Below are 27,710 nucleotides of genomic sequence, written 5' to 3'. Positions count from 1 at the left end.
TTGGTTGTACTCCCTTTGCTCATCCAGAAGCCCTGCTACCTTGGCTCAGCTGTGGGGAGAAAGGGCCTGCCTTCAGCAAATACATGTCTTGTCGATGCTGTCAGCCATGGTCAGAAGTCAAGAGAGCATATCCTGAGGTTCTCAGGTCCCTGGGTAAAATAGCTCAAGATCCTCTGTAAGAAATCCAACTCTTATCGTGCTCTGTGCATTGGATTAGTACAGGCTTTCTAAGAAAGTGTTTTCCAATTCTTACAGACCGTTTGCCACTTCAGCCAAAGGGTAGCTAGACTTCAAAACCCACCATTTAGGCTCTGTAGCCTGCATTGATGCCATATTTCCCCCCACACTTTGGAGGACTTACCACAAATGTTCTCATTGTTTCCAAAAATAATAAAATGAAAGCAGTTTTTGGCTCCCTTTTACACAATTTTTTTTTTTTTTTAGTATGATAAAGAAGGCAGCTGCTTTTTTTTTTTTTCATGAAACCAAATATATCTCATTTTTCTTTTTGTCTGTCCCTCATCTGGCCTTAGTTCAGAATAGGGTGATAACTGTTTATTATTCAGGTTGATTTTCAGTTATGACTGTTTCTGATGTCAGATTAAATACCCAGATTTTCAGAATACATTTTACACAAGCTCCTCTGGGTGCAAGTCCTTCATTAGCAGCACTATTCTCATAGGAGAGAACAATATTGATTATTAGAGCTGAAGCCTCTAATTCAACATTTAAAGGCATGTTTCTACAAAAGGAAAAACAGTAGGCTTTGGAAATTTGGGTCACATTTTAAAAGAGAGAGAGAGAGAGAGAGAGAGAGAGAGAGAGAAAGGAAAAAGCCTTATCTCTGTTCACAGTATATCCAAACTGTGTCAGAATTAGCAGAAGTGTCAAAGGTAGGGACATATGAACGACAGTTCCTTGAGAATTTCGGTGGAGCGAGAAGAGGACCAGCATAATCCTTCTTGTAAGCGCTAATAGCTGAGTAAGAGGTCAACGCTATTTATATCTTAAATTATCTGGTCCAGTGCACTTGGAAATGTGGCATGTATCATTAAAATTAGGAGACCATTTATAGAATAAGGGATAGATAATTGTCTTTTTAAGATGATGTATAGAAGACCCTTAACATTTGAGGATTAAATTGGTGACTACTGTGCATTTTGAGTGTGACCTCATGATCTATGATAGCTTTTATCTGTTGAGACTTAAATTTGAACCTTGAGTACTTCCAGCCTAGCACATAGAACCATGTCTCTTAGCTCTAAGTGACTATATATCATCTTCTCAATTGTGCTTGACTGTTTTGCTACACTAGTTAGCTTAATGCTCCCAAGTGATTAAAAACCATATTTTCTTTTCAAGGGTAAAAAATAAAAAAGGCAAGCTTCAACTAGAAAGCCTGTTCTTGGGTGTGAGAGATGGAAGCCAAGATCAGAAACTTAGGGCATTTTTTAATGAGTGTTCATCAGAGCTGTAGGAAACAACTATTCTAAATAGAAATGTCTGCACCATTTACTGAGACCTGTGTGCTCTGCATTGAGTTGGGGAGAAGAGGCCACACAAAGGAATCATAAGGCTCAACCCTGGTTTTTTCTACGGTGGCTCGTATGAGGCATGTCCTTTCATTATATGTTATTTTGTTCTCATATGAGAACCTAAGGGAGGGGTACAGAGATTATCTGAAAAGGGCAGAGATTCATTGTTTCATTGACTCATTCATTCACTGAACAACAGTTTCCATGAGAAAGCACCTCCTGTGTGTGGACACTCAGCTGAGCACCTAGAATGCAGTGGTGAGCAGAACAGGTCTCCTGGCAGGCACTTACCATCTCCCAGGGACAGAGTTATTAATTACGCAGCTGCATGACTCTAAAATTTCAAGTAGTCATGAGAACCTTGAAGAGGATCCCAGGGAGCTATGGATGACATGGTAACAGACCAATTGCCAAGGTGTTGGGACAGACATGGATATTGAAGAGTTAGTGTAATTTGACAATCCTGGGGATTTGTCATCTTTGCCCCCCAAACAATTCCGTGCATTTTTTCTTCATTCTCTGGGAGTTGTTTGCATGGTAGAAGCATGTGTTTCTATTGTTTTAGATTAGCAACACTATGCAAACATAAACTTTCAGCTTTAATGAAAAGCAGTGGGGGTGTTTAAGGGTAGGCTGTAAGTGATTTGCTTCATATTTTTACTCATGGTCTATGGGAAGGAACTGAATTTTTGGCTCAGGGTTTTTAAAACTACAATTTTATTGGAAGGGATTCAATGGCTACATACAGTAAAAGGCCATGGAATAAAGGCAAGAAATTTAAATTACAGATTTTTTGGACACATAATAACCTGACTCGAATTTATTTAATTTCATTGATCCATCACCTGAAGGATTACAATTCTTGGAATTGTTTCTTTTACAAATTGATTCCTTTTGAATATGTCCAGCTTCTTCCAAACTGTATTTTGAGAAAAAAAGTTCGGGTATTTCAGTTTCCAATATTTTAGTAAGGATTCTCTTATAGATTTTTCAAAGCTCAAGCCTTTTTGGAACTGAAATCCCACAGATACACACTTGGTAGGTCAATGGGCTCAGTGTACCATTTACTTTTCTAACTTCTATTTGCTGACTATTTGGATAAAGAAATAGTGTAAAAATTAAGACAGGGAATGATTCACATAGAGACTCAGAGGTTAGAAGTCCCAGACCCAATTTTTTTTTTTTTTAAAGTTTAAAAGCGAAGCATTAAAAGTGTTGCTTGGATTGTCAGTAGCAATGGATTTAAAGAATAGTCTGAGTATGTGTGACAAAAATGCCAGTCATGAGTGGCTTCTTTCCATTGAGTGTGAGAAAATCCACTTTACTTGACGGAAAATTCTGGTTTGGACTTGGTACCATATTGCTTTAATATGTACAGTCTGAGGTGTCCATTAATTTGCTCTTTGTCAACCTCTTAGTGTACAGCTTCTGTCACTGCCTCTTTGTAGTGTCCCTTCCACATAATTTCCAGGATTCACAGTGTGTAGTTGGGGTCTAGAGTCACTGTGAACACAGGAATTCACGAACATGGAACCATTGCTCCCAGGGGAAATACAAGCTTAGGTTCCTATGAGTCTCTGGTCTCCACATTTTCATCAACTGGTCAATATATAACCTTGTTTTATGTGTATTTCTGTCTAGAGATGCCTTATTTCCAATCTGTTGATTAACTAACGTTGAACTCATGGCTGTCCAAGTCATGCCTGACTGGAGCTCATCCAGTGCTCTCTGGAAGGCACATTCCAGTCTTGTGAGCTTAGGATTGCCCGACAGCACGGCAGCACCATACTTGGAAGCCATTTTAAGCAGTGAAATCACCAACAAAAAGCACAAAAATGCATAAAGTGTGCCACTAAATAGACCACAGGAAGGACACTTGTTTGCAGGGTGAGCTTAAATGAGAAGGGAAAACATCGCTTTGTTCAACCTCAGCCGGTCACTAGGTGATTTAATTTTCCTTCACTCTGCCCCAGTCCATGAATGACCATGAAAGCACAGGAAGTATTGAGTTGGTGGTTGACAAATACATTTTAGTGACTGATTAAATTTGCAAACACAGGATCTTCAAATAATGACAATTGACAGTACTGCTTTCTTTCCCCCTATCCTTACCATCATTGTCTGGAACTAGATCCCTGTCACTCAGGTCTGGATTGCTGCAAAAACATTTCATTCTTCTCTCTCCCCAACCTTGTCTTTTGTTTATTCTCCCTTTTTGCTGCCTCTAATCTTTTCAATTACTTTTGTATTGTCAGTCTCCCTTCCAAAATTTGGAATTTTTCCAAGTAAATATTATCCTGGCATTCAAGGACTCTCTGGTTCTACATTTTTTCTCATTCTGTAGTTCACTTCTCCTAGACCAGTGCTGTCCACTAGAACTCTTTGCAGTGATAGAAGTGTTCTGCTTCTTCGCCGCACTAGCCACTTTGGACCATCGAACACTTAAACCAGGCTAGTGTGACTGACAAACTGTACAGTGTTATGGCTAGTTGGCCTCTGTCACAAGCCAACATAGTGTTTGTCACAGACATTAACTGCCTATTAAGAATGGTCTGTTCATTCTGTCTCAATAAAGAGTTGCTTCTTTCTTGCCTTTGCCTATATAACTCCATCATCTCTCTGTTCCCCATCCTGGTCTTTTTTGCCTACCATCTTTATTTCTCTCTGTTCACAGTCCACCATAAGGGAAACCACCCATGACCCACTCCATCCAGATGGAGGGATTTGTATGCTTTTAAATTCCCAAAGACATGATTTTGTTTAATGTCATCTCTTTCTAACATGATTGCAGAGTCTCTAAGGGTGAAAAATGGTCAGTTGTAAATGTGGTGTCTGGTATTTGAATAGATTCCAATAAGTATTTACTGATTGATTGTCAGCAGTGATTTGCAGCACAAGAAAACAAAAATAAAATGTATGCTATTTGGGGTTTGTAGAAATCAGGGTAGGCTAGGACCATAAATACCCCCACGTCTCAACAACGTATAAAGACAAAGATTTATTTCCTGCTCATGTCCTACTCTCATCATGACCTGGCTATACACAGGGTCTTTGCTGATTGATCAGTCTCTTAAAACCTGTGCCTGTAAGTGATACTCCCCTGCTGGGTTAAGGGAATGCATGACCCTCCTGCATGGAAGATATCAGAACAGTTGGTGAAAAGCAGCAACCTACAACAAAACAGATTTTTTGTTAAGCTTTCACCATTTCCCCTCTATTTCTGGAATAGCTTCATTAATCCATCTCTCTGCATCTCTCCCTGTTCCGGACTCTTTAAGTAGCCTCCAGAACATTTTTCAGGGATGCAAATCTGATCATTTCATCACCCTGCACAAAAGCCTTAGAAGGTTTCCCATTTTGTATATGAAAACCCTAAACTCCTAAGCACTGTACTTGTGATTCTTCATAATCTAGCCTCCCCTTGGTCACGTTGGCCCTGTATACCCCATGGTTTTGTGCCTCTGCATCGCCTGACATTGGAACCAACCAGATCACCTACTAGAATACTAATCCCCGATAACCATCCTGAAGAGATATAACCCAAAATGACCTCTTAGTAATTATTGCTAGCAATCCTGCAGAAAGAATTGAACCCTCATTGGTGCTTCTGTAAGACACAGTACATATCTCTTGTTATAGTGTTCCTAAACTATAGCATTTCTTCATGTGTTTACATAGCTATCCGTACATTTTCTCCAAAGTCCCTTAACCACATAGCCTTGACACTAATTTGCTCATGTTGTAATCTTAGTGCCTAGTATGGTGTCTATCACGGCAGGTGCTGCTTCATATATATTTCCTCTATGGAAAATGAGTTAGCAAAATTTCTTAGCAATAAAACATGACATGTTATGCAAGATTATACAATTGTTGTATAATATCTCTTTGCAAAAGGATGATTTGTAAAATTAAAGCAAAATTGGTATGATACCCATAAACTATCTAGCATGCTCTTGTCACCAGATATAATTTATCTGTGAAAGGTCACTAATGTAATTGGGGAGAAAGTTTTTTAAAGTATTTACATTTACTGGAAGTCTTGGCTATGTGGTTGGCAACATGATGAGCTTTTTTAAACGGGGGAAATCAGGGGCGCCTGGGTGGCTCAGTGGGTTAAAGCCTCTGCCTTCGGTTCAGGTCATGATCTCAGGGTCTTGGGATCGAGCCCCGCATCGGGCTCTCTGCTCAGCGGGGAACCTGCTTCCTCCTCTCTCTCTCTGCCTGCCTCTCTGCCTGCTTGTGATCTCTCTCTGTCAAGTAAATAAATTAAAAAAAAAAAAAAAATCTTAAAAAAAAAAAAAAGAGGAGGGGAAATCAAATGTTTCCCATATTCAAGGAAACATTTAGGAATCCCTCCATTTGAAATATATGGATGTATGTTTATAGAAATTATCTCTTTAGGGACATTTTAAAAGCAAGTGTGTTTCTCTAAGAATTGGAAATGTCATTCATGTTATCCTTTATTGTTTTTAATCACTAACCTACATACAAACGAGAGGGATACCAGTACCCATTGCTACTCACTAGAGGAAAATTATACAGATTCATAACGTCTTTCCAGAAAAGTCTTTACTGAACTTAGAATAGAAAGAAACTGGACACCGTCTCACACCCAAGGCTGGAGCACAAACACAGGTGTACATTTTTGACAGCCTTCTACCCAGAAGAGAAACCCAGAGAACCAGAGCTCTGGTTTCCCAGATTATTTATTATCTCTACAATTTCCATATTTAAATCAAAGTTCACTCTCAATTAACACATAACAGAGTCTCATATTATGATGAGAAATGCCAGAAACTTTACTGGTTATTTTTGAATACTGGGGCATCTGTCCAGTAATGCTTGCAGTATTACTAATATTATGAACTTGATAGATCCTTTTGGTTCAAGTCTTTGTGATACTTACAATGATGCAAAGTGCTCATTTGTAGGACGAGATTATAGTCTCGATACCCTTGCATTTCAAATAAAAGAATTGATTTTTTAAAATGTAATGTTCACTTACATTAATTACTTTGGAAATTTGCTCTATGGGCTTCATAATGCCAAAGACCAGAATAGCTCATGGCCACTTTTGCCAAAAATCTGTTTTTCTAAAAGCTTTCTCCTCAATTGCTTTCCAGTAAATTTATTCCTGTGATCCATTCTTACAATTTATCACAAAATGCCTAAAATAGAAGTCTCGTTCAGCCTCTGACCAAGAGATTCAGTTTTTGCTGAAACTTCAGTTGCCCTTTAGAACAGCATTGTTTGAAAGCTGCTAACTAGTCACTTAACTCCAAGGTAAGAAACCTGCAACTGATTGTAGTTCCTTCTCTAGTAGATCTTAAAAACAAGAGATAACATACTTAAAAATGCTTGTAACCAAGATGACTTACATATGTTACATTTTTGTTGTTCTATTTAGTTTTTACATCTAGATTAAGTAACAGAGGAGTATGAATCAGAAATGCACGTAGAGGTATGTCTGGAAGTACTACAAATTACTTCCCGGATGAAGGAAAAATGCAAAATTAAGATCTGTCTTGATAAGGAGATTAAAGTCAATGTCCAGAGTGAGCAATATCATTCATGAATTCATTCATTCTCCAGAATTGTTTTTTTAATAGCTTCTAGGTGCATCAGGCTGGTAATACAGGTTTTAATTAAGCAGTCCTGGCTGTCATAGTACTGGCTATGACACAGCCTCACTGAAGAATTCTTCAATAATTTTCTATTATTTATATTCTTTCTCTTAGGATGATATGACTAATGGAAAATTGGTTGTATAAATATTGATATTTACAACTACAAGGCTATTAAATATAAAAGACTTCCTGAAGAGCTTTCCCCCGAGCATTTTCCTTCCTTTCTTTTTTTCTGTGACGACATGGTGATGTTGGCTATTTCACTGTGGCATTTCTCTCTGGAAGGGCATATTTGCTGCTTTCCCATCTCTTAAGCTAGATGGACACCAGAAATATAGAGGTGATAAGACAGTCAGTTACCTGAGTGGAAACTGGAACAACAGGCTCAACTTTCCCTCAAAAATGGTAATAATTCCTGGTTGAGAGTGAGGAAAATCTTTCACAGAAACACAAATGTGGGATTCTGGCAGCTCTTCTTACTTCCCTCTTTCCTTTCATCCTTTTGATCTGTATTTTACTCAAGCATCCAGTCCTTCTAAACAATTGCTTAATGCCTAATAAGTTGTAGAAGACATTTTTGCATTATTTCTGTGTTTGAATTTTGAGGAACAGTTTCTCCTTTACATTCTGCTTTCCTCCATCTTTTCCTACTCTTTCGCAGGAATACACTCCCTCTGTGCAGTTTCCTCTCATATTATATTTTTTCTATGCTGATCTTAACTATTAGTGTTACCTTTCATGTCCTCCAAGCAGAATGCATGCATGATCTGATGTGGTTTTGAAGACTATCTGGCTGAAGCACTGAGGTTTAGTGTTAAGTTCCTCTGTTGGGCCATAATGCAACAACACACTTTGAGCTGCAGTTAGATCTAGAGGTTGGAAGAGGCTCTTTACCAGCTATTTTACTCTTTTATAACCACTTTTTCCCCATGAAAATAGATACGTTCATATGCTTCAAATCACACACCCTTACTATGCCCAACAGTGAGTGTCTACTCCTCTTCTCCAAGACCTGCACTCACTCTCTAGAATTCTCCTTCCTTCTCGTGACTTTGAGGTTGCTGGTCTTGAGGGGATTGTTGCATTTCTTTTCTTTTCTTTCTTTCTTTCTTTCTTTTTTTTTTTTTAAGATTTATTTATTTATTTATATGACGGAGAGATCACAAATAGGCAGAGAGGCAGGCAGAGAGAGAGAGAGGGGGAAGCAGGCTTCCCGCTAAGCAGAGAGCCCGACTCGGGGCTCGATCACAGGACCCTGAGATTATGACCTGAGCTGAAGGCAGAGGCTTAACCCACTGAGCCAACCAGGTGGCCCTGCATTTCTTTTTTGTGTGTATTTTTTTTTTTTTTTTTACTATGTTGTGTTTGTCACCATACGGTACATCGTTAGTTTTTGATGTAGTGCTCCATGATTCATTGTGTATAATATCCAGTGCTCCATGCAGTACATGATTGTTGTTTTCTAATGAAGGAGAAGTACTCCCCTCCCTGGAGGGCATGTTTTTGTCTTCTCAAAGCTTGGTGAGAGGGACATCAAGATAAGCTCTTGTGGAGTGTAGGACATCTGCCAGAAAGGGGAGGTATCTCTTTCCCTAGTTGGACATCATCTCAAGCAGAGACCAGCTCATGTATCCCTACAGCTCCCTTAGGTAGGGAGTGGTGGAAAGAGAGCTGGATGTGGGGGGAAACAGACATAGAGAAGGTACGGTTTGGAGAAGCCAGCCTCTCCTGCTACATTTGGTATGGTGAGGATGCTGAGTGTCCCTAGAGTGAATTGGATGCTGTGGACTGTAGCCAGGCTAGGACCATTTCTTTATGAGAATATCTCGGCGTCTGTCCCTAGAAGAAGAGACCATAGCATCAAGAAACAGTCAGTACACCTTAAGCAGCAGAAACTTCAGAGTGAGGAATACTGGGGAGGCACCTGCCTCCCACATCCAGGAACTGTGCACAGGGGAGCCACTCAGAAAAGATTGCACGTGTGTTGCCTTCCCTTGCCTGCAAGGATCAATAAAGAAGGACCCAAAATATGCCATTCCTCCCGCCGTTCTTAGAGGCCCAGTAGTGAAACCCAGAAAAACTGAAGAAGTGGGTATACCAAGAGCAGAGTGTCCTGTATAGGGGGAGGGAGCACTTTGAATCAAGAAGGACACTAAAGTTTTAAACTGGCCTGAACCAAGTTTTAATAAATAAGAAAGGAGGATTTTGATATAGCGTATTTAGGAATATTAGTTAGGAAAATTAAAATTCAAGGCTATAAGTCACTGAGATGAGACACTTTAGTAAACTGGTGACAAATGCTAATTTGCTTGGTACCTGACAGGGAAAATTTTTAATTGTAAGATTTCTTGTGGTACAAATCCAAGAGAAGAAATATAGCCTGATAGAAATTCAAGCAATACTGACAATATATTATAATTGGCACCTAATTAATCAAAGTGTGTTAAATTCTCCTGTGTGTCAGTTACCATGCAGGGTGTTTGACATACAAAGATAAATAAGATAGGATTTCATAAAGCAATAAACATGTGATTGTGCCAGCATTTGATGGCTGCTATAAGAAAGGAGTGACTAATGAATTATATCTCTGATTTTATTGCTAAAATGACTTCTGAAGATCTAGAACTCCAGTGTAGACATGGTTTCCAGAAAACCCACTGAAGAATAATGAAGAAGAGCTGCTATCTGCTCTTGGGAACTATTTAAACTATAATTAATAAGGAATTAGGCCATCCATCTCTCAGTTCTGTACCTTGAACTGATGTTAATTTCTTCCTGCTGCACCCTTTCTCCATTTGGAGAAGACATGATGTCCTTTGGGGCTCACCTAAAGTGCCAGGCTCATGATCTTTTTCTTGATAGTATCAGATTCAGTTAAATGCCTTATAATGTTTTGTTCATATCACTAATTATTAAATTTGTCATATTCTGTTATGGCTAGTTTTTTACATTTGTATGAAAACATGTGGACTTGAATTTTGTTAATAATGGGAAATAATAAATTTTGATTGATAGTAAATAATTTATAGTAGTTTCCAAATCTATTAACTCTTACTCATAGTATGAAAGTTATAAATCAATTTATAGATCCAGAAATCCAATTTTGGAATCCCTAAAATAGAGTCATTGTTTGATTTCAAAGGTTTAACTATATGTACATTCTTGTTATTCTTCATGGACATCTGCTTTTAGTAGGAGTTAAGAGCAGGGATGCCGAGGTCAATAAATCCTGTGTTTGACTATTACCTCTTTAAATATCAGGTTAGTTTCCTCAGAGCTAGAAAAGAAGAATAATGATGCCTTCCTCAAAAGATTTTTGTGAGCATTAGATAAGGCAATATTTATAAGTTGCTTAATACAGAGCTTGAACATAGTAAGAGGTTAAGTATTGGTTGTTAAAATCCCTTTTAAGATTATATATGATTCCTTCTTCTCTCTCAGTGTCTGAGATTTTATGGATTTCTAATTAACGAAGGAAGGAGTAGTTCATTGGTGTGCTTGGTGTGCAAACTTGTGTTAATGCCCTCCCCACTCCCATACTTCCAGTCCCCTCAATGGAGAAGAAAGCTGGAAGCCATTAAAAGATTGAAAACCCTAATCTGTATAGTGGTAAACTTGTTCCTGAAAAGAATGCCAAATATTCCTACCATTCTATTTTGAAAACACAAACTTCATTTAAACTTTGGCCTACATTTGGGGTTGAGCTGATGCTTAAAATCTTGCAGTATATGTTTAGCTACTTATGGCAGAATTTGTCTTCAAGAAAATGAGAAAAAGCTGTAGAAAATGAATTTACTCTTTCCAGAAATACATTGCTCACTAAAATTCTTAAAGTGGAGATAGTTTATATTAGCATTTCGCATACAGTACCTCATTTGATCTGTAGGAAACCTGTAAAATAGGCAGTACTAAGATTATTAACCATTCAATTGTAGGTGAAAAAGTGAACCTCAGAGAAGGATAGCAATTTGCCCAAGGGCATGAAAGAAGAAAATGGCAGATTTGGGGATATAATCCAGACTTTAAGATCTAAAAATTAGATTCCTTCTATTTCTACAATGTACTGTTATTCTATAGATCCATTACCATCTTCTTGATTTCAGAGAAAAACACATTTGTCTATCAGGAAGTGTCTATGTATAAAATTCTAGTTCTTTTCCATGAACAGAGAAGGGCTAACCTCAGCTGTTCCCTTTACTATGATGTTCTTTCTTTCTCCTCCAGCCTCTCAAAATTTGAGAAAATGTCAGGAATGTTTAGAAAAGCTTTGTTTTATTTGAGATAATTCTGAATTCAGACCATCACTTCATTATATAGGAGAACCTTTGGTTAATGTAGCTGGAAGAAAGGTGAGCAGGGACCTCTTTGCTCACAGGAGCTCCCACTGAAGCTAGGCACTGCCTGATATTAGCAAGGACCCAGGGCTGCCACGGTGTAGGCGTGGGAGGGAAAGAAGTCATGTAGAATGTCAAAAAGTGGTTTCCCAAGCAGCCAAAAACAGACCTCTTGAACAACCCCCTCACATCTTTTAAAATTAAATATTCAGCAGAACTTGAAACATTAGTAGATTAACATGTCAATACATTTTTCCACATCACTGCACAAAGCTAAGCTCTAAGAATAAAATGCACTGTTTAGGTATTTTTTTAACAGATTAAAAAAAATTATAGGTGAAAGCAGAACATGGCATAACTCTAAAAAGATCTTTCTATTTTGGAATTGAGGTTTTAGCTATTCATGCATGGGACACAGATCTGAGCTCCAAAAAATCCTCTGACACTGTACTGGAGAGAGAATTTTTAAAGAGGTAATTAAATTAAAATGGGGTCATTGGTGTCAACCCTAACCCAATATGATTGGTGTCCTTAAAAGAAGAGAAGATTAAGGTGTAGTCACACACAGAGAGAAGATTATGTAAAGAAAGACACAGGAAGAAGTGGCTACTTACAAGCCAAGGAGGGAGGTCTCAGAAGAAACCAAACCTGCCGACACCTTGATCTTGGACTTCCAGCCTCCAGAACTGTGAAAAATAAATGCCTGTTCTTTAAGCCCCCTGGTTGCAGTACTTTGTTATGGCAGTCCCCACAAACTAAGACAATGAATGGTCAGAAGCCTTGGTCATGGTGTTTAGGAGTTTTTCTTGATCTTAAATTTCCAGTGATATGATGATGAAAGATTGTTAGCAGTAACACTTCTGTAGCTTTGGTGAGGAAAAACCACCATTTTTATTGTCAAGGGTAGAAAACCAGAATTTCTACCCATTTTCAAGGATAGAAAACCAATTTTTGTCCCCAGGTGTGGAGAGTGGTAGAATATCATACATATCAAAATGTTCATGCTTTACGTTGGGCAGTGTGGAAACATAGCCACTTGCATGTGAATCAGGATTTGCTTAAAGACCCTGTGTGAATTTGAACTTCCTAGAAGTTTTCTCCTTAGTAAAATGGGCTAATAACGTATGGTAAGGTGGTTGTGAGACATAAGTGAACTAATGGCTATGAAAACTGCACCATGTAAATGATAAAGTTATATAAATGCACATGTTATATAAGTGTTATATAATAATGTGAGTCATTATTTCACATGGACCCTTTGTTTGACAGTGAATGTAGAACTGGAGGCTTCTGAAACTCAGCTTATCTTCAGCATATGATTTAACGTTACTATGGATGTTATAGTCTCTCATCTTCTTCTTCTTCTTCTTTTTTTTTTAATTTTAAAATAGACTTAAGATAGTGGAAAGGTCCCAGGAAAGGGGAGAGACCATGGGGTTCACAACCTTGCTCTGGATGTGCTGGGCCCCCAGCATCTCATTATCACCCTAGCCTGCAGCTGCCACTTCCATGTGGATTTAGAGTCTATTCCATGAACTATAGCTAGTTACAGTGGAAAAGAATAAAAGAGTTTGGAAATTAGCATCCTGGTAACCCCATCTCTTCGTGCTCTAACAGAAAAACTACAAAAGGCAATGGAGTTTTTGAATGGTATCTCTTGCCCTCCTCTAGCATGTAGATGGGGAAAATTTCTTAGATGAGTCCATCAAAAAAAAAAAAAAAAAAGAGAGAGAGAGAGAGAGAAAAGAAAAAAAATGTATAATTCTTACAAGTCTGTGACCTGCTGCTAATGTATCCTTTTCCTTTACATGCTCAACACAAAGTCTTTGTTTTGCTAAACTGTACACGGGAACTAGGCAGTTTCTCAGCCTCGGCACTGCTGCATTTGGATAGTTCCTTGTGGGGGCTGTCCTATGCTTTGCAGTGTGTTTAGCAGCACCACTCATCCACCTTCAAGGTGCCAGACCACCCTCCACCCTTGCTGTGACAATCAAAAATGTCTCCAGACTTTGCTGAATGTCCCCCTGAAGGGACACCCACAGTTGAGAACAATTATCAATGGTTGAGAACCATTGTCTCCATCAAGGGAACGATGCTTTGAGGAGCCTCAGAGAAGAATGTGAGGAGATGGACAGGCTGATGCCAAAATGAGAAACATTGTTTTTGCCCCTTCAGCCCTCCTCCTCATCCAGTGCTGTCTCTCTTCCCTAATGTCTTACCCGTTTACTTGTTATGTTTCAGGGTGGCAAGAGGAATGAGGACAGGTGGGGCAAGTGTGACCATGGAGCTTGGAGGGAAGCCTCTAAGTGGCAATATTGGGCACATGGAAAAGCCAGTGCACAAGGTGACTGCGCTAGAGAAATCATGGAGCAATTTCCATGATGTTGTTCATCTTTTAAATTAAATAGCACTTATAACCCTTCTTCTAGGAAAGTATATAATCTTTCTCATTTCATATCATAACATTTACTGCTGCTATTTGGAAAATAAAACATGCTCTAGAAAGCATAGATGAGGCCTGTGAGGTTCAGCCACCCTAACGGACTTGCTTGGAGTTACCCATATGGTTGAGCCAGGATCAGAGCAAATTTTTCCATTCCCTGGTCAATGCTCTTTTCGCCATCTTGTACTGCTTAAGTTAGGTCAGCCTCTTGCCTTCAATTCACATTCAAAGATAATGCCAGCAAATACAACTCAAAGAGACTGGTTCTTCTACAAGTGTACAAGTAAATAATGATTTTTGTCTCTGAGTTGGTTTATAACTTTTCAATGAAGAGACCTATACTTTTATCACAACTAAGTAGAGGCTGTTGGACAGTGTCCTGTAATTTTCTGTTGTCTCCAGTAAAGGAAAGGAGACAGCTAAAAGGAGCATATCAGAATGGGGCTTTCTTTCTTACTTCACTCCCTTACTTGATTTATAAGGCCTTGCTCGATATGGCTTGGTCTGCTTTTGCTGTCCTATCTCCATTTATCTACCTTGTCCAGCCTGGCCACTGTGCCTTTGTCCTTGTCATTACCCTCTCCTTCCATCAATCAGATCGAAAGTCTCCCTTCACACACATTTCGAATTTAATCTCCTTTGTGAGCCTGCCCTGCCGACTGGACCCTGACATGAGATTTCACTTTGAGTGTGTGCATTAATGTTTCCCAAGGTGTGCTCTGTGGAACCAGGTTGAAGAGATGCTCTGTGATGTAGTGAACTTCAGCATGAGTGTGCACATCAGGGTCTGCAGTCTCTCTCCCTCACAGGGCTCCATATGCAATTGTATAATAAAGGCTTTAAGAAGTGCTCTGGTTCAGAGATGTATCTGACTTGCTTTACCTTATTTTTTCTCAAATTTATTTGCCATCTGTATGAGCAGAGTTCTCTAGAGGAACAGTACCATTAGGATATCTATCTATATCTACTGATATAAATATGTAGATATACTATATATATATTATATATATTATCTATTATATAGATCTATATCATAGATCATATCTATAAAGATATAGATATATAGGAGAATCGATTTATTATGGGACTTGGCCCACATGATTATGGAGGCTGAGAAATTTCACCATATGTTGTCTGCAAGCTGGAGAACCAGGAAAGCTGGTGGTAGAATTTAATCTGAATCAGCGGCCTGAGAACCAGGAGCGTGAATGGTGTGGCATGGGGGGTGATCCCTGGTTTAAGTCCTGGAGTCCAAAGGTTTGAGAACTAGGAACTCTGATGTCCAAAGGCAGGAGAAGAAACAAGTCCTGACTCAAAAAGAGAGAGAGAAAGAGAAAGAGAGAATTAATTCTTTTTTTGTTGTTGTTCTATTTGGGCCCTCAATGGATTTAGGATAATGCCTGCTCACATTGGTGAGGGTAGATCTTCTTTATTCAGTCTACTGATTTGAGTGCTAATCTCTTCCAGAAACACCCTCACAGCCACCCCCAGAAATAATGTTTACCAGCTATGTGGGCATTCTTAGCTCAGTCCAGTTGACACCTAAAATTAACCATCACAACATTTTTTTCCAAGTCATATTTAGTAGTAGTCAGAGAAACTAGTATTTCATAGGATCTATCATAGGAGACATCATTTCATATTGATAAATGTTTCAGGGCACCTGGGTGGCTCAGTCAGTTAAGTGTCTGCTTTTGTCTCAGGTTGTGATCCTGGGGTCCTGGGATAGAGCCCCACATTGGGCTCCCTGCTCAGTGGGGACTCTGCTTTTCATTCTCCCTCTGCCCCTCTTCCTGCTTGTGCTCTCTCTCTGGTAAATGGATAAATACAATTTTTAAATAGAAAGTTTCAAGCATCTCTTTTTAAATCAATTGTTTTTAGTGACAAGTGGCCTTAGAATTTTTATTTTGACCAAATTACATTTGTATAAGCAGGGAGATAATCCAGGGAAAAGACTTAGCACACAAGCTGACACATGGTAGGGATAAATGTGAAATGTTACTTGTAATAACTGCAGTTTTCTCTGTTTCCATGATCAATTTGTCACATTCACATCCTAATGTTTATATGAGTGTGTGTGTGCATGCCTGTGTGTGCATACATGTGCAGGCAATAATGCTACACCAACTGCATATTCAAGGTATATGCCGGTCAGTGCCCCAAAAAGCATCACCATCTAGAGTACAATTTAGAATCAATCTGGATAACCAATACATATTTGTTCAAAATATTATCATGAAATGGAACATAAGGCATACATGGGGCTTTCTTCAAAACACTTCAAAACACTATTCCTAACACACACTTGAGTCCCTACTCTGTATGTTATTATAATTTTCTCACTCTTTTAATAAAGAGTAGTACTGACCTGTATTACAAGGAAATTAAAAACACACAAGAATGTGTAATATAAAATTCAGATTCAAAAATTCTTCTTTCTTATAATCACTAAGAGAACTAATGTGATTTTATAATTCTTTTTGCTGAAATCATTGTTCAACCAAATTCTCAGTTGAAAGTCTTAAAATGACTTGTTTTCCCCCTAAATTATATTGGATATTAACTTAAGATTTTAGAAAGTAACTGAATAGAAGATAAGTGAGCATTTTAATGTATTTTTATGTATATGCATTTTCATTGCAGGGAACTATTGACACATTTTCCATTATAGTTTGGAGGCACTATATTTGGCAAAACATTTTTAATTCAGATTTATTCAATAAAGATTTTGCTAAAAATCACACACTTTCCAGGTCTGGGAAAATTGCTGTGTTTTGGGCACTTGCCAAATTTTGAAGAGTAATTATTACTTATATTGTGTCTGGGCACATAAATTCTCTAAAACCATGATCTGGCATACAGAATAGACTAAAACCCGCATATTTTTCCCCCTAAAATTTAACAAGAGAACCAATTTTGAAACACACACAGCTTTCTCATGGGGTAAGCATGAGATCAGACAGAAAGGTAAATTAAGTAACCTTTGACTCCCTTATTCCTTTCTGACTTTTCCATACCCTTGTCCTTACAGTGAACTGGGCAGACTAGCTACCCTTAGCCCCAAAGACTCTGGGCTCCTATGCAGGACTATTTGCATTTTTAAAGTCTCAATGGGTACACCAATGATTAGTACAAAGAGTGATAATTTTTATGATACTATTTTTGATATGTGCAAGAGAGGCAATTTTTAAAAGTCGTCCTTTAGATCATCTTTCAGCTCACTCCACTATTGTAATATTTAGCAGATGATAATGTGCCTGTTTCTGTGTCTCTCTTCCTTTCCACCGCATAAGCTCCTTCAAAGTAGACCCTGCCTTATTCATCTTTGTGTCACGTGCCCTGACCAGTGTCTGGCATGTAGAAATGTTGAATAAGTGCCTTGCATTCTAAACGTGTACACCTGCATGTTTACAAGGCCTGGCCTGCTTTCATAATAAGTCCATGAATCTTACCTGGTCAAACACAGGGCAGAAGGAATTGTGATCTAGAGTTCAGAAAACTCCAATCAGAATTCCATCAGTTACTTCCTGGCTCACTCTGGGTCAGTCACCTCACTCTGAATCCTATTGTCTCCATCTACTAACAGAATCTTGACTAGACATGAGTAAGATGCTTTTTAATAAATATTTGTCTAAGTGTAATCAAAAATAATCCAGCAAAAATACTTTATAGTTACTAAGTTATACTTAACTCATTCTTGGGGGTCACAATGGCACTCTTAACCCAGCACCCATGTTTGGTAGATGAACATCATTAGTATCTCTTGGTGTCAGAGTTTAAGGCACAAACCACTGGCAGAAGCAAATAAATACATAAAGTTTCTCTCAGCACTTTGGGCATTGTTCTTTTCCCTCCCGGCCACTGTTCTTTTCTGTGATAGTCTTCCCCGTGTCTCGTACATACCCATTTTCATTAATGTTCTTCATGAATGCATTGCATCACTAGGGCTGCTTTGAAAAAAATATTTTTTTTTCTTTTCCTTCGAAGCTCATGTTTGAGCTTCAAACATAGGTTGAGCGTAGGCAATAATTTGGAGGATTTTTATTGTTGAAGAGCATGGTTTGGTTGGAAGAGCAGGGGCCTGGAAGGTGAGAGGTTTAGAATCGAGTCCTGATGCTGTCCCTAAATCGCTGTACTGTTGTCAATTACTTCACTTTATTGGGCCTCCATTTTCCCACTTATAAGGAACCTGGAAAAGGATATTTTCTAACTATGATATTTCTTCCTCTATAAGCCTGTCATAGAGGCAGTTTTAGAAGTATTTGTTGAATGAATTAGGAAATTAATGGAAAATTTCTATATTTGAGTTCTCTAGCAGGTGTCAAATAGAGATAAAGGTCCACCTTTTTTCAATGTGTTAGTGGGCAAATGGTGCTATCATGCTCTAAGATAGTACCATTATGTTTATGTTAGAACTAGTATGACTTTGGTGCCTACCTTACAGAATGCCTTGTAAGCCACCAAAATCAGCATTCCCTTTCATTAGCTAGTTAATACTTAAAGGCACTATCTCAAGAATTAATCTAGGGGAGCCTGGGTGGTTCAGTGGGTTAAAGCCTCTGCCTTCGACTCAGGTCATGATCCCAAGGTCCTGGGATCAGGCCCTGCATTGGGCGCTCTGCTCAGTAGGGAGCCTGCTTCCCTCTCTCTCTCTCTCTCTCTCTCTCTGCCTGCCTCTCTGCCTACTTGAGATCTCTCTCTAATAAATAAAAAAAATTTTTTAAAAATCTTAAAAAAAAAAGAATCAATCTAAACTACCATGTACTCCATATAAATTACATGGGACACTGTAAAGGCTAAAATAAAATAGAACACAACTCTTTTCTTTGCCCACTGACATTGATAGTCAACATGAAGTGACTTTGGATAAGCAACTGGGAAGACTTCTATGACTCACAAAAACAAGGCTTGCAGAATATAAAAGTTCCTTTGTAATTGAATTCAGTAATTTTCATGGCTTATCAGAGTGCTGGGTTAGACTTGCTCTTTCACGACAGACTCGCTATTTTTCCCTGATGCACAATCTTTGGAGCCTAAGTAGAACATTACGAAAAATAAATAGGAATGATTTTGCAAGGATGTTTTCTGGTTTGTTTCTTTCACAACAAATAGATTTCATATCTCTTGCACTCAAATAAAATAACGTTTATATACTTCTATAAACACTCTCTCTCCCTTTTGGCTGGATTTTCTGTTCAAAAAGGTATGAGGGTAGCCATACGTTAATAAACGTATTGTTATGTTAATTAACATATCGATAATCCCTGAGGAGTTTTATCACTTCTGCTGTTCAGACAGTTATAACTGACCATTGAGGGGAATGGCATATGTAGAATAGATGTAGATTGTATGATTTAACATATTTTTTAAATGAAAACCCAGGAAACCCAACTACAATTTGCTTAAATATAAATAAGAAGTCTGGAGGTAGGGAAGTTCTGGAGCTAGTTAACTCAGCAGCAAAATGACATTCACTGAGATCTATTTTTTGCATCTTTCTACTCTGCTACATGGGTTGATTGGCTTCTCCCCTCAGGATTACAGAATGGCTGCAGCAGATCCTTATGTCACCTAACAATGTTCCAAACACCCTTCATCCTCAGTAGGACTTCTCACATAGTTCATTGGCCCAAAGTGGATCCCAGGACAACTCCTATATCAGTCATGGTCTTAACTTAATCAAGATTCACATAGTAGCACTAAGAAAAAGGGGCTCAGTCTCCTCTATGTGGCACAATTCATACAAAATTGAGGTTCTATCAGAATTTAAAAAAAAAAGGTAACAACAGTAGCTCTTGGCAATCAAGATGATGTCACACTAGTCAAATAGCATAACAAAATTCAGAAATGTTTATTTTGGAATTTTCATATAATATATTACTAGAGAATTACCTTGTGGTCATATATCCATTTTACTTAAAAAGCAATAGACAGGTCGATGATAGATGGTCATTTTTAAAATGATTTAACTTTTTCTGATTTAGATCATAATTTTAGAATCCTTTTTCCTTTTATGTTTGCATTATGCTCATTCAGTTGAAAGTTGTTTAAAGTACTGTACCTTTGAACTTTAAGTTGCAGATCAAGAATAGAGGGGAAGTTGTGTTGGAATGGGAATGCATTAAAGTTAGAAAATGTTGTTGGACTTACTGATGAATATTGCACTTATGAACACATGTGGCTTAGCTAGGGTTCTTGGGTGGGCAGAGAATAATGGAAAAAGAATTTGGTATCATTCCATGGTGACCTCCAGTGACCATAAAGGGCAACACTTAACACTAATTCCATTATGATAGCCTCACCCTTGTGATTTCATCTAATCCTAACTGCCTCCCCAAAGCCTTGAAATATCATCATGTTGGAAGCTAGGGCTTCAACACAAAAGTTTTGGGGAGATACAGCATTCACTCCATAGTAGATGATAAAAAAATTACTCTAGATGATAAATACTCTAATGATTCCATTTTTAGACAGAACATTTCCCAATATCTTCTAAAAAGCTCCTGGGTCAGTATAATTGAAGAATTTTCCAATTACAAGGCAAAATGTTAAAAAACTATTACCATTTACAACCACTTACTTGAATAATTCAGGTTTTTTGTAATTCTCTACAACTAAGATACAATCCAGAAATAAACTGAAAGAATAGACAGAAGGACTATAGTTATTTCAAATTTTCTTATAAATATGAACCATATTCTCATTTACTTATTTTGTAAATAGCTATCATAAGTTTACATCCACATAACAAATTTATATTAATAAAATGTCACATTAATCATTTTATCTCCCAGACTTCTGTTTATGTTTTCTTTTGAATAAACAGTGTATCACTGTTTATATATAGGCACACGCGTGTGCACACACACGCACACACGTGGGTGTGTGTGTGTGTTTTAGAAAGAAAATCATGGAGAATTTACCAGACACTAAATTGTAACTTCTGATTATTTTGTTCCTTAAGCACAAGGAGTGTGATGTGTAATGTTTTGGTTTTAAGACTTGAGGGCATTTCTCGGGATAATCTGGACCAGTTCTTTGCAGGAAACTATTTAGTAATAAATATTGCTATCTTAGAGGAACTGGGTAATCCTATGGAATCCATAAACTCAGTTGCTCCAGGTTCAAAAAACAAGGAAGAAAGTACAGACATCCTCCAGGCTAGATTCTCAAGGCTGTAGAGGGTACTGTGCTGCCCTACTGTGTGTGTGTGTGTGTGTGTGTGTGGTGTATGTATATTTATATGTAAGTACTTATATATCACTTACTAACATATGCTAACATATATGTCATATATATATGTATATAACAGTATTAACATTATTATGTATATTATATGTAGTATATATACTGTGCCCTCTAGTGTGTGTATATATATATTTATTTTGTGCCCTTCTATAGGACAAAACATTCTAATGCATTTGGTGGAGGAAACTCTACCCTTGGGTTCAGATTTGGAGAAAAGCTGTTTCTTACTGCTCCATGGATGCCCATTAACGGGAGGGTAAGTGGGCATCTGTGTCATTACCGCCATTTCCTGCGCATCTGTCCATGTCATGGGGATAAAATGCGGTGGAGTCTCAAGATGGAATCAGGAGGACAGTGACAAAATCCAGAGCAGGAAACTGGGTTCAAGTAGTGGAATACAGTTGAAGAAGGTATCAGATTTGTAGCCTGTGGAATGGGACCCTTAAAAAGGTAGTTTAAAATATGCTTTTAAAAAAGGCAACATTAGGAGAGACCAAGCTGAGGGATTTTATGAACATCAGTAAGTCCTTGTTTATAACATTTAAACTTTGTGTTTTAGAGAAACTTCAATAAAATGAAGGTAATCTGTATTGGGATACATTCTTGAAAATTAGTGATTTGAAATGTATCAGGGAGAAAATCTCTTACCTAATTCGCTACAGTGTTTTCACTTTCATCATGAAGTCAAATCACTGGGCCCCTCATTTTCCTTTCTCCACCTGAAGGCATCTCAGCAAACTTTGCTCTGTTGGTTTTGTTTTATTTCCAGCAGAATCAGTGGCTCTAAAACAGTATTTTTCCTTGTAAAATCCCCGAAAACACAAATCAAGAGAGACATCAAATCTAACCATAGTGATTAGTACTTGTCATATGTCTAGGGTGACAAGGTTGGGACTATTTGTTTTTTTTCTAGTGAAGTTGGGTTTTTTCCCCCCTCTTTTTTTAAGGAGTAAAACAGCTGTTGAAGACGGAGGTATTCTGCAAGCATGAGTCAAGCACATTACTGTGTGAAGACAGCTACCAGATCATACCCTATTTTTACCACAGTACCACATTTGCTAAGAAGAGATGCAATGTATACCTGATATTTATAAGATGTAGAATCAGTTTTGTGAACTGTTTTGTGCTTGTTGATTTAAGGAGAGAATTATCCCAAAGGTTCAGTGTGAGTTAGATAAATATGAATATTTTTGTTAATTTGTGGAATATTGCCATGTTGCTGTAGCAGTAATTTTAACTTAGTTTATGTTTTCATAACCATTTCACTTCAATAATTTTATGTATGTCTAAATTTTTGTGAACCATTATTTCTTATTCTCCTCACATATACTTTTTTTGGGAGAGAAAACAGAACAAAATGGTCTGTGTTTAAATGTGCGTATGTTTTGATTTTCCTTTTCAGATTTAAAGAAAACATGCAATATCTTTATGTCTTAACTCAGTCACTGTTCCAAATATGGAATTTTGTCATTTTCAAAACCTTTTTCCCAGAAAGCAGCCTTATTTGTGCCCTCTAGTGGTAGATACAGAAATTTATGCAGGAAGTTAGAGAAAGCAGACTCTTTTTTCCCCCCTTTCGGTGCATAATGATTCAGCATCCAAATAGCTAAATAATAATATTAACCCATATGCATACTTAGAGAAACATCTTAAGCAATTGAACCTGACATATTTTTAAAATGTATCAAAACTGTGTATTTAGAAAATAAGCTCACCACTTGTCTGACTAGAAAAAGTTCTTAGATCACAAAAGTCTATTTTCTTAAGATTTTCATTGTCCATTCGTCCAACAAAATGCTGTGATTCCTTGAAAAAAAGTAAGCACATTTTTCACAAATTTTTTTATCTTTTTGGAATCCACTCTAGGAAAACTGGTGTATTAACCCAGAAATTGTTTCTTATTTTTGTATTGATGAGTATCGTTAAAGAGCTATTATGATAAAAGATACTGTCTTGTTTAACATAGCAAGAACTGACTCTGGTAGAAAATACCCCAATAGAAGTAGATCTTGACCCCATGGCTCTAGTAGACTTCTCCTGGATTCATGCCCAGTTCTTTTTTCTCTTTCTGAAATGCCACAGCTTTCATTTGAGATGTCCTTTTTCTTACATGGTCAAAGTTGATTGGTCCAGGAATGGACTCTATCCAAAGCAAGCCAAACCAACTAACATCTTCCCCTGGATTTTCTTAAACAAGAACTGAATAAGGGAGCAGGTGCTTTGATTTACTGCTAGAAATTAATTGCCTTTGAAGGGTGCCTGCCACTGTATTCAGGAGCTAATGTCTGGCATCCTTCTCCTGTGCCTCAATGAGATGCTGGAGGCGTTGATGTCCATAATCCTCTATTGACGAACATTCTCACTGTTGTCTCTCTTGCCTTGGATGGCGGCATCCAGCTTAATACTTTTTTCCATGTAAATATCTAAGGCTCTTTTCCTTAATTCCCACATCAAAACTAACTATGAAAAATAATGGAAGAGTCTTGTGATACTAGGAACAAAAGGTCCACCAAAGGAAAAATGCCCAGTTTTTTACTTGCCATGCTTTCTTTCTCAACTTGGCACTAGCTCCATATGGCAGTCCACTTTGCCACCATAAGAGGTTCTCAGTACTTTAGTATCTGGCGAACCTGAAGTCCCAATCATAGGTCCAGTACTTTTCTCCCTGTTACCCTGGTCTAAGGCCCACCTCCTATGCTACCCTATCTTATCCCAGGACTCATACCTTTCAGTGATGGACGATGAGACCATTCATTCCTTTCAGACAAAGCTTCATCCCACCTGACAGATGTGACATCACCTATGGCCCTACCAAGACAAAACACGATAGTATAACATCTGTACAATTGCTAAGGTTTGGTTATCAGATCTGAAGGGTACTGATGTATGATGACCATATGATATATCCCCCAAATCAAGACATTTGAGAGTAAAGTGAGGGATATTATTAGCTCTTCCAGGACAGCAAACAAAAACTGGGGTGTTTTTGGTGTTTTTGGTGTTTTGGCCTACAAATCTAGGATGTTAGTCCAGAAAAGTGAGTTTGCACCAAGCTTAAGTCTGTTCCTTCCCAAGAACTCCTTATCCAGTGGTAAAATATCCTGGAGTCCAGTCTTATCCTGGGCATATCAAATATGCAAACAAATACTTGATTACGTATTATTTTACTATAATTGGATAATCCAAAATCTAGATACCTTTGTGCAGCCTCCAGATTTTCTTACTCAAATAATTTTATTTATTTACCCAGAGTCTGTCTCCAGAGGATAAAGTTGCAGTTAATTTGTGAAGATAGAGAACACTACTTGGTTATAAATTTTGGCTTTTCACCTCTGTCAGTTTTTTTTTTTTTTAATTTGATTGTCAAGAGCTATAGATGTCTGAGATGAGTAGGCTTCAACATAAATACATGATGACCATTGGAAAAACAATTAAAAGTGCTTATTAAAAAGTGGCAGATAGATAGCAGGTACTGGAGCAAGGGTTGTATGGCCGTAAACCATACTGAAGCATTAACATCCCAAACCTAGCAGAGTTTAGAAGTGACCTCATTGCTGTTTCTAAAATATAACGGGAGAGTGGCCTAGTTTCAGATTCTTATCATTGTCACAAATTTTGTAAAATTTCTTTGCATGGGTACAGTAGTTCCCCTTATCCATGGTTTCACTTTCCACGGTCTGGAAGCCGCTGATCACCAGAAAGTCAGTGGTAGCCTAAAACTCTGTCACAATGTCTGCATTATTCACTTCACTTCCTCTCATCTCATAGGCATTTGATCATCTCACATCATCACAAGAAGATGGAAAGAGTGCATACAGTACAGTAAGGTATTCTGAGGGAGAGAGATCAAATTCACATGACTTTTGTTACGGCATATTATGATAATTGTTCTATTTTATTATTAGTTATTGTTGTTACTAACTATACCTGCTTTTTAGTGAAACTTTATCATAGGTATGTGTGTATAGGAACAAAGAGTATATGTAGGCCTCAGCAGTAATTGCAATTTCAGGCATCCACTGGGGTTCCTGGAATGCATCTCTGTGGATAAGGGCGGACAACTGTAATCTAATGTCTAAGCATTTATCCTTGCTTTGTTAAAGACTCCTAGATGGTCTGAAGCCAAGTGTAGGAGACAAGAAGAAAATGTTGCTGGATCATTATTTTATTTTTATATAGCATAAATCAAAAATATATGAGCCAGTTAAGATAACAATCATGGAGAAAAATAAGTTGCTTTTGGGTGTTTTTTATATATGTGAGGGGTTGGCTATCTGAGTGCAGTGAATTTTCATATTAATATCCATCATTCTTACTTTGGATTATTTCATGTGTTCAAGCCTGTGGACTCATTTTATGAATCTCAGCTTTTTTTCTTAGAATTTATTTATTTAATCTTTGGGCTGCTTTATAGCTAGACTTGCTGACCATGTTGATCCTAGGAAAACTAGTTCTTCCAGCAGGACCATTCTGGTTGTTATAGTACTTTTTTAAAAGCTTTTTGAATAAGGGGGCCTATTTTCAATGCAATGCTATGGGTGTGTTGGAACTGAATATTTTCTGTGGATTATTCTCATTGTTGTTATTAATATAGATTAGCCTAACAGTCATGAGCTCAAACTTGCAATGAGACCACCTGAGTTCAGTCTTCAGTTCTGCCACATAATGACCATGGACATGCTGCTTGAAGTTTCTGTTTCTTAGTTTCCTTGTTTATAAAACACCCATAATGAAGATAATGAGAACACGTACTTCATGGGGATGCTGTGAGGATTGCATGACATTGACGATGTATCATGGTTAGTGGTTTGAAGCCTCATAAAATACATGACAAATAGCAGCTTACCGGTGTTTGCATTCCAGATATGAGTAATATTTTTATTGTTGGGATGTTAAATGATAGCTTTTGATGAAAGTGTTGAATTTAAAACACTATCATTGGCTAGAGAGTTTGGGGTTATAATATGATATATTTCACCTTTGGAGATCCTACTTCTTTTGGGGAACACAGTTCCGCAATGCAAATGCATGGAGACATGTAAAATAAGAGAAAAGAATTACAGCCCGTCTTATTAAAAATTCCACTGAATTGAGCTTCAAATCCTACATAGAGAGAAATACTCTTTACAGTTTTCCAAATATCATAGACTCCATCATAGAGCTGCCATCCAAAGCCCTAGTATCTTACTCATTTTTATCTCTCTTCAAGATACTTATAATAAAAGCAGCCAGTTAAAAGAGTTTTTAATGAGAATTCGGAATATAGCTCAGATAGTTTTTTTTTTTGTAATTGCTTTCTTGCAAATATTATGTGTCCATGTGACATGTAGAAACTAAATGCTGTTGAGCTTTTTCATGGTGCAGTGGACATAGTTTAGGTGAGTGATTTGATGCCAGATCTCAGTTGGGTCAGGTGGGAACAAGAGTTTGAAGAGGAGACGACTGTCACATTTTTTTTAGCATGTGTGAAAACAGTTTCTAGGATTTTTTTTTTTTTCTTTCTGTGATTTGTTAGTTCAGAGTAACTTAGCCTGAGGGTACACTGAAGAGGTTTAAGTTGAAGTATTTAGGTATGTTCAGGAAACATTTTTACTGATAGAGATATTTGTTTCATTTAATGTTAAAATCTATTTCAGCAATTTTTGTAAAAGATAACCACAAAGTATCGATCTGGAGTTATCCCATTTCAAACGCCATTTCAGTCATTACTAGAACATGCATGACTTCATACTGCTGAGCCTCAGCCTGGTGCTCCAAACAGCCACTACCAATGAGGCCAGCTTGTCGCTGGAGAGGAGACCTCTGCCAAGTTATGCAGTGAGCTGGTTCTCACTTTCCTACCCTAAAGTGATTGTGATTATTAACTATGCTGTGTGCAAAGGCGTAAGTCCTAAGACAGGCTAAATAATATCTGATGCCCATAATCACTGTAATTACTGAGCTCCGTGGGAGCGTAGACGCGTACCTTACGGAGATGCCGATCACAAGCATCGCTTTCCATCCACCCTTCTTGATTTTCTCCGAGTGGCAGATGCGTGCCTGTGCCATCGAGCACATTCAGGGAAAGCTCACAGATCTGATCAGATGATGCTCATTGGGGATCTTCTTTCCTAAGCACTGGAAAGACTAAGAAGGCATGGAAGGCCATTCAGAGCTTGACTTAATGCTTATACAGCCTCCTGTGGGCATGGCTCTCTTTAGAATGCCTCACACTTGCATTTTTCTGATGAGATTTTAATCCTCTCTAGGCAGGGCTGTGTCTTATTTGTGTTTGATACACAAGGTATAGCCCAGTGCCTTATTCTTCTGTTTTTGATGCTTCAGACATTCGCTTAATTTGGGCTTTTCAGAAAGAAATCATGGAAAGTGAAATGTGTCTGATTTCCCATAACAAATAGTAAGGAAGTGTGTACACAGTCTATTCCCCGTGAACAATGGCATGGGTGTTAACCCCCACACGCAGAAACCAGGGAACCCCCACCAAGGCAGCGCCAGCCAACTCTGCTGTGGGACAAACAAAACT

General features: G+C 38.0%; 2 protein-coding genes across 2 annotated transcripts in view; one reads left to right on the top strand and one right to left on the bottom strand.

Annotated features, from left to right (window-relative positions):
- FGF14 (fibroblast growth factor 14) overlaps window positions 1-27,710 on the top strand; it is a 596,869-nt gene that overhangs the window by 214,167 nt on the left and 354,992 nt on the right. The window lies entirely within an intron of this gene.
- The window catches only part of LOC309849163 (uncharacterized protein), a 56,870-nt gene that overhangs the window by 23,429 nt on the left and 5,731 nt on the right, over window positions 1-27,710 (bottom strand). The window contains exons 2-3 of the mRNA XM_082701493.1: window positions 27,153-27,313; window positions 23,913-23,995 (exon numbers count right to left, since the gene is read on the bottom strand). Coding sequence (XP_082557619.1) covers window positions 23,913-23,995; window positions 27,153-27,244 — 175 coding nt within the window. The 5' untranslated portion in view covers window positions 27,245-27,313. The remainder of the gene's footprint in view (window positions 1-23,912; window positions 23,996-27,152; window positions 27,314-27,710) is intronic.

Source organism: Mustela nivalis (genome assembly GCF_964662115.1).
Source record: "Mustela nivalis genome assembly, chromosome: 15".
NCBI lineage: Eukaryota > Metazoa > Chordata > Mammalia > Carnivora > Mustelidae > Mustela > Mustela nivalis.
The sequence above is the reverse complement of the archived record's forward strand: the minus strand, read 5'-3'. Positions and strand labels throughout refer to the sequence as shown.